An 8,683-nucleotide genomic window follows, 5' to 3' on the forward strand; every position below is an offset into this window, starting at 1 on the left:
GAGTACCCTCATCTTTTAGCAACTGAGCATGAGGTAAACATGGAGTGTTACAATCTCTGCAGGTTTCAAGACCAGCCTTCAAAAGAAGTTCCCTTGCATATTTCTCTTAAGACAAAAATAGACCCTTCTCCTTATACCTGATTTCAACTCCCAGAAAGTATGACAATGGACCAAGGTCTTTCATATCAAACACATCACTAAGTTCAGTGACAACAGATGTGATTCCAAGCTTGTCTGATCCTGTTATAACAATGTCATCCACATATAATAGCAATGCTATCACACCAGTATCAGTAACCTTAACAAACAGACTGGGATCAGAATGAGAAAATTTAAATCCTAGAGAAGGTAGAAAATTAGTAAACTTCTCATTCCAAGCACGAGGAGCTTGTTTTAAACCATATAGAGATTTCTTCAAGTGACACACATAATCAGGATGAGTAGGATCAGAAAAACCTTGAGGTTGATACATGAAAACATCTTCTTTGAGATCACCATGCAAAAAGGCATTTTTCACATCTAACTGTCTTAATTCCCAATTATTCAAAGCAGCAAGTGCAAGCACAAGTCTGACAGTACTATGCCTAACAACAGGACTAAAAGTTTCATCATAGTCGAGTCCTTTCTCTTGGCTATAACCTTGAGCCACAAGTCTGGCTTTATATCTTGAAATACTACCATCAGGATTTTTCTTGACCTTGTAAATCCACTTACTGCCAACAATGTTTTTCCCTTTAGGTAAAGGTACCAAGTCCCATGTACCTTGCTTTTGAAGAGCATTCATTTCTTCAAGCATGGCATTATCCCATTCTGAAATACCAACTGCAGCTTTAAAGCTCTTAGGTTCAACAGGATCAGATACTTCCATTACAGAAGTAAAACCACAGAAATATGCAAACTCATCTAGAAGATTATTCTGCACAATACAAGAGCATGCACAAAAATCTTGGAAAGTCTTCTGTTTAATGATCCCATTCTTTGCTCTAGTCATCATTGAATGATTATTATAATCCTGAGAGACATCTTCAATGAACTGTAACTCATGTGGCAGTCCACTAATACCATCTAGATTAATATTCACACCAGGAATAAGAGAATTTCCATACAGGTCAAGAGAGCTGTTGCTATCACCAGAGTTGAGTCCATCAACTTGTACAATGGCATCACCACTTGCATCATCACTAGTGGAAGAAGAAGAAGAAGTAGTAACCACATTACCACCCCCTGCAGCCACAGATGGGACACTATCGGATGGCTGGGAAGGAGAGTCAAAGGGTAAAAGAGGAGACTGAATAGGAGAGGATGGAGCAGGAGAAACAAAGGAACTAGGCACTGAGTATTGATAGGAGGCAGAAGATTGACAAGGCACAGAAGAAGATGAAGATGCAGTGGACCTAGAAGCAGGGGTAAGATGATATGGAAAAATTGTCTCATCATGAATAACATGTCTGGACAGCCACAACTTATTTTTCTCAACATTGTAACAAAACACACCTTTGTATCCTAAAGCATAACCAAGAAAGACACAACATGAAGAACGAGGTTCGAGTTTGTCATGACTGTAGGGTCTGAGAAAAGGATAACAAGCAGTACCAAAAATCTTAAGAAATGAAAGATCAGGAGCAAATCCAAACAACTCAATGTATGGAGAAGACATTTTGAGAGATCTACAGGGCATTCTATTGATAAGATAAGCAGAATGAGCCAGAATGAGCCACAGCATGAAACCAGAACATTTTTGGGAGTTTAGCAGCGGACAAAAGGGTAATACATGTTTCAACAAGATGCCTATTTTTCCTTTCAGCAACACCATTCTGCTGAGGGGTATAAGGACAAGTAATCAAGTGCAAGATGCCTTTAAGATCAAGAAAGTTTCTGAAGGCCTTGCTATTAAACTCACCACCACCATCAGTTTGTAGAGATTGAATGTGAGACTTAAATTGAGTAGCAACAAAGTTATGGAACTTCATGAAAACTGACAAAACGTCAGATTTATTAATGAGTGGGAAGATCCACACAAACTTGGTACAATCATCTATGAAAGTAACATAATACTTGAATCCTTCAATGGACAAACATGGAGTAGGCCCCCATAAGTCTGAGTGAATTTTCTGGAAAGGACTCAATGACTTAGACATAGATTCAGAAAATGGCAATCTATGCATTTTACCACTAAGACAATCAGAACAGACATGAGTAGAACTATCTTTAGTATACTGCACCTTTGACAAACTAAGCATCTTTGATGCAACATCAGATGTAGGATGCCCCAGCCTATGATGCCACAATGAAGAGTGAACAGAAGAACCAACATATGCAGTTTGTGATGACTTTATTGGTGGTAGGAACTTGGGTGTCTTGAAAAGAAAGAGCCCTTCCCCATTACTCCTTCCTCTGTATAGAAGAGCCCTTGACACTTTGTCCTGCACACATATATGCAAATCATCCATTGTAATAAAACAATGGTTATCTCTGCACAACTTATTAAAGGACAACAAATTCACTGCAAGACTAGGAACATGTAACACATTATTGAGATGGAAAGTATGAGTGGCAGGTGTGATTTGTGCAGCACCAATGTGTTTGACTTTCAAACCTTCCCCATTGCCAATGGTAATGCTATGGCTGGACTCATAAGGTTGAGCAATGGCTAGATTCCTCAGATCAGATGTCATATAATGTGTGGCTCCAGTATCACCAATCCAGATGGCTCCATCAGTATTGTTCTGAGAGTTGGAGGAGCTAGCAACATTGCATTGTGAGTGAGCAGTCATTGCAGTGAGAGAAGATGGGGGATCAGCACCCTGAAATGCAAAATTGCTTCTATGGTGGCAGTCCAATGCAGCATGTCCCTTAAGACCACAAATCTGACAAACAAAAACTGAATGCGAAGGATGATCAACTGGAACATCAGTCCTGTAAAAACAATTCACAGCAGTATGCCCCTTCTTGCTGCATATTTGACATTCTGGTGGAATCCCATTATTGTTTCTAAAAGCTCCAGTGTTGTTGTTTGCAGGGTTCTGAAAGCAAGTGCTTGCTATGTGACCTTTCTTGTGACATATTGGACACTCAGAATTTTGATAACAGTTGGTGGCAGTGTGGCCTCTTTTACCACAAATTTGGCACTCAACTCCAGTTTGAGTCTTGTAGTTTCCACCATTTGGACTGTTATTAAAACTAGACTTGCCATTGTTGCTCCAGCTAGATTGACTGAAAGAGTTATCACTCCATGTACCTTTTCCCTTGCCATTGACAAAAGAGCTTGGAAACTGTCTTCTATCTCCATTGTTAGAGTAATTGGAGTTGGTGTTCTTATAGGAGTTGCTTTTTGCAGCCAATGCAGTCATAGAGATTTGAGTAGAAAGTAATCCCTCAATGTCTCTTTCAGCTGCCAACAATTGTGCTCTAAAGTCTTTCAGAGATATAGGAGAATCTCTTGCTTGAATGACAGTCTTGATCATTGAATACTCTTCTGGCAATCCATTGAGAGTAACAACAACAATGTCTTCATCAATCAGGTTGACACCTACAGAACTCAACTGATCCCTTGCATGCTTGATGCGCAACAGGTACTTGTCAATGCTATCTGCACCTTTCTTGATGGTTTGTTGATCTGTTTTCAGTTGGATGATATTAGCCCTTGAGCTTGTAGAAAATCTTTCAAGTAGTGCAAGCCAAGCCTCATAAGAGGACTTGCTTCCCACAACAATCTCCATGATGTCTTCATCCAGGGTAGCCATAAGCAGGCCAAGAAGAGCTTTGTCAGTCTTTTTCCATGTGCGATAGGCACTGGTCACTTCTCTTGTAACTTCACCTTGTTCAGTGAGAACAAACCGAGGAGGACAAGGATATGAGCCATCAAAGTATCCAAACAGATCATTGCCCTCCAATACAGACTGAAACTGGAAGCTCCACTTCACAAAATTACTCTCACTAAGTCGAACAGTGATCATGCTCAGCAAGGAGTTGATCTCAGACTGTGACACTCCTAATATATTCATTTTTGTCACACACAAGGTTCTAAAAAACGCTAGGCGCTAGTCGGGCGGAAGGCCGGGGACTAGCGCCTAGAGGCCTAGGCGGGGACTAGGCGGTTTTTTTTTTTTAAATTTTATTTTTATTTTTATAACATATAAATGATATAATTATAAGTTTATAACATATAAATGATATAATTATATAAAAAAACTGCAAAACAGAGCCTAAAACAATTGCAAAAACAACCTGCAAATCTGCAATTCAGTAACCAAATCCAAATCTGCAATTCAAAGTCTAAATATATCTAATTCAATATTTATCAAGCAACATTCCAACCAAGCAACATTCCAAATCTACAACATATAATTACATTGTCATAAATAAAAATATAAAAGGTAAAAAGGTATCCTCAAATTCCAAATCTGCTATATGTTATAATTATATAAATCTGCAACATTCCAAATCTTCCACTTCCAAGTTCCAAGCCTAACCCTCAAATTCTTCTTCTCCATATCCCTCTAGTACTCCCTCCTCATCGGACTCAAACTCAAAAGTCATCTCATCTTCTTCCTCTTCATCCGATACAAAATCCTTCTCATGAAGTTCCCTAATTTCTTGAATTCTACTACTTCTCCTATGCTCTAAGCTACTATCCACTCCCAATCCCGATCCCTCTCCAACTACTTCACTAGTAAGATCGGAATCTACATCTTCATCACCACCATCCACAATCCATCCTTGGGCCATAGTAGCTTCACATGCTAGTAATACATCCACATTCTTCTCTTCTTGTTGATGATCTTGGCATTGAATTGGACATAAACTAAATTGTTCAACCTTGTTGTATCTAGTCTATTCCTTTTCTTTGTATGGATCTACATAAAGAAAAAAATGAGTATATTATGAGTTTCTAAATAAGTAAACTACATTCCTACTTGCTTATAAACTTACAAAAATGCATAACTAAATAAATACTTACCCCCTCAAAAGCGCTCCAATTTCTCTCACATCCGGATGAGCTTGTGGTCAATGAAAGTATCCTTTTAGCCATACTTTGCAATCTTGGTACAAGGTTTCCATAAATATTCCACCACAAAACTAAAAAAAAAACATAAACAAAATAACAACAATAATGAATTAGCCAAACTCCAAAAACAAAACAAACAAAACAATAACAATTGGCTATATAAAAAAAATAAAAAATAAGTTGGTATTTCTTACCCGGATTATAAGTGTCATCATTTTGTGCGCATCCCGCCTTAGCCAAACTTCTTCCAAATCCATCCTCTTTCTTCAAATACTTGTGCAATTCTACATTTGTCACCAAACTTTGAGTTTGAATGTCATCAGGAAAGAATGTCTCAACACAAGTGAAGAACCCATCCATGACCACATTATCATTCTCAAGACTTGGATTGGCATATGTGTAGTAAGGGTTCAAGAGGTAACCCGCTAAATGCAATGGACTATCAAGTCGACCACGGGCTTTTCCATCAACAATGTCAAGGATTGGACGATAGTGAGTTTCTTGATCTTTGAATGCCATTTTAATCTCCTCCTTGGCTCTAAGTAGTTCTCCATACACAAAGCCCATTGATGGCTTTCTATCCCCATCAACAAGGCGAAGCACCTTGACTAAAGGGGCAAACACCTTCAAGCAAAGACTTACCCCATTCCAAAAAGAAGCACTCAAAGCAACATTCACCGCCGCCTTCCCCTTTACACTCTTTGCATGCTTGCTTTCATTCCATTCATCACTAGTAATCATAGCTCTCAACTCATTCTTCTTCTCCATCAAGCTTTGCAAAGTGAGGAAAGCTGTTGCAAATCTAGTGACTCCCGGCCTCACTATATCTCTTTTCTTTGTAAACTTCCTCATCAATGCCAAAGTCTTGTGATGTGCATAAATATAGATGGTGAAGCTCTTTGCCCTCTCAATCACCCCTTTGAATCTAGGTTGGTTGCCAATTCCTTGAAGCATAAGATTCAAGGTGTGAGTTGCACATGAAGTCCAAAATATGTTTGGCCTCTTCAACTTCATCAAATCTCTCGCCGCCATATTATTTGAAGCATTGTCCGTCACCACTTGAACCACATTTTGTGGCCCAACATCTTCAATGCATTTGTCCACATATTCAAAAATATACGTCCCGGTGTGTGCCTCATCCGATGCTTCCTTAGAAGAAAGAAAAGTTGTGCCTTCCGCACAATTGACACACAAATTCATGATACTTCTTCTTTTCCGATCGCTCCAAGCATCGGTCATAATAGAGCAACCATTCAAAGCCCACTCTTCTTCTTGCTTCTTCAATAAACTTTTAGTTCTCTCTACCTCTTCCTTCAATAGTGGCTCCCTTAATTGATATTGGCTTGGAGGTCGGTAACCCGGGCCAAATTGACCAACCGCTTCAACAAACCTCTTGAAGCTATCACGATCAACGGCATGAAAAGGAATCCCGGCTTCATACACCCATCTAGCCAAGTATTGATGCACATTATGTGTTCTTTGCTTGAAAAGTGCATCATTGATATTTTGTTGTCTCATCTTCCTACTTCCATCTAATGAAGAATCCGGATCGATGGGGGTTGCAAAACAGTCCATAGGCCCAAGAGTATGCGGCATTCTTCTTGTCCCTTGACTCGCTTCATTGTTTTCATCTCCTTCAAAAATGACTTCTTGCCTCACTTCTGCTTCATGTCTACTCTTTTGTTTCTTCTTACTCTTTGCCTCTTCAATAGCATTCTTGCATTTGGCTTTATCCTCATCCGAAGACTTTTTACAAGGAGCCACATTTCCCTTGATGTGGGCAATATGTTGCTTCATTCGATATATCCCACCACTAACTAATTTCCCACACAACTTACACTTCAACCTATCCAAGTTTGAGGCATCCGCCAACTCCGCATATTCCCATCCAATATCACCCGAACCACGCTTCAATGATGAACCCAACTCTGAAATTGGATTAGATGCCGAGGAAGATGTAGTACCCGCCATTTTCCTAAATAAGTAAAAAGAGTATTCAGTAACCAAAACTGCAAAAGCAGCAAAACAGAGCCAAACAGTAACTATGATATGAACCTTCTATTCAAAAAAAAAAAAAAAAAAACCAAATGACTCAGAGAACTAGAGAAGTAAGATCAAGAGCAATGGAATGGAGAGAATCAAAAACATTCAAAGCATCCCCTCCCATTTCAAACATTGCCAAATTCAAGTATTCAACCCTCTGCAATTGATAATAACTTAATTGTGAGTTCATTATTCTCTAAAAAAAAAAAAGAAGGTTGTGACTTGTGAGTTCAATGTTCATCACCACTAACTAAGAAGTCTAAGAGAATAACATAATTAACTGATTCCAGAAACAACAAATGGCTCAGAGAAGTAAGAACTAAAAGGAATAAAGGATCACAAATTCAGTAACAACAAAACAGAGCCAAACAGTAACTAAAAGGATCAAAAATTCAGTAACCAAAACTGCAAAAGCAGAAAAACAGAGCCAAATAGAGGCTAATTCAAAAATCAAAAGTCCAACACAAGTAACAGGTTACACATTAACTAAAACAACCTGCAATTCAATTAACCAAAACTGCAAAAACAACCTGCAATTCAATTAACCAAAACTGCAAAAACAACCTGCAATTCAATTATCCAAAACTGCAAGCAATTCAGTAACCAAATCCAACTCAAAAGGCAAACAAAACAGAGCAAAAGCTCCACACAACCAACCAGTACCACCCAAATCACATAAAGCACTGAACTTGTTATCCCTATCCTGTTTTCAGGATCTGGGTAATTGAAAAGGGATTGAATCAATGGATTCCAATACACAGAATTGCAAAACCAGAACACAAAATAATCATCAAGCTTCAAGCAACATTCCAACCCTTATTCGAACCAACAACGTTCAGCAACTAACCAAGGCAGCATCAAGAATTCAACATTCAAGCATATTCAATATTCAATATTCAACCAAGCATTATTTGAACCAAAGGCAACTAACCAAGGCAGCAACTTACCCAGAAATTGAAGATTCAAGAAGCGGGGCTGGCGAGCTATGCAAAATTGCAAATGGAGCTTCAAGAATCGAGCTTCAAGAATCAATATTCAAGAATCAACTTCAAGATTCGAGCTTGAAGCCTTGAACCCAGAAGGCCAGAATCGAACCCAGAAATGGCGCTTGAAGAATCACCAGGCTTCGTCCTTGAAGAATCACTGAGCTAGAAGCCTTGAACGCTTCAACCCATAAATCGAACCCAAAATCTAACCCAGAAAGACCTGAAAAGAAATCGAACCCAAAAATTGTGAGATTGAAACCCTAGAAATTGAAATTCGACTGAAACACAAACACACAAATCCGATTTACCGGCGAGCTGGAGAGCAAGAGAGCTGGCCGGAGACTCGGAGAGAGACTGAGAGTCTGAGGGATGAGGGAGCAGCGTTCGTTGTTCGGCAGCTGCGTTTCGATTTCGTAGAGAGTCGAGAGTCGAGAGTTCGAGTTTAGGGCCTTAGGTTGATTGAGTCTGAGAGAATTAAGTTTTAAGTTTTTAACTAATTGATCGATTTTAAGAAAAAAAAAAAAAAATTTGAAGAACCCGCCTAGGCGCCGACCGCCCAGAGCCCGCCTAGTGCCGCCCAGCCCCGCCTAGGCCGCCTAGGCGGCCGACTTTACCTCCAGCGCCTAGCTCTCTCGACTAGGGGAGA

The 8,683-nt window shown here is 39.4% G+C and overlaps 1 protein-coding gene across 1 annotated transcript; it reads right to left on the reverse strand.

Moving 5' to 3' along the window:
• Window positions 1-4,742: 4,742 nt before the first annotated feature.
• LOC112198778 lies at window positions 4,743-6,979 on the reverse strand. Its single transcript, XM_040518641.1, is given in 5 exon segments — window positions 4,743-4,856; window positions 4,961-5,079; window positions 5,449-5,650; window positions 5,652-5,659; window positions 5,662-6,979. Coding segments are annotated over 5 exon segments (1,761 nt in total).
• Window positions 6,980-8,683: the final 1,704 nt, after the last annotated feature.

This window comes from Rosa chinensis, chromosome 4, assembly GCF_002994745.2.
Source record: "Rosa chinensis cultivar Old Blush chromosome 4, RchiOBHm-V2, whole genome shotgun sequence".
Taxonomy (NCBI): domain Eukaryota; kingdom Viridiplantae; phylum Streptophyta; class Magnoliopsida; order Rosales; family Rosaceae; genus Rosa; species Rosa chinensis.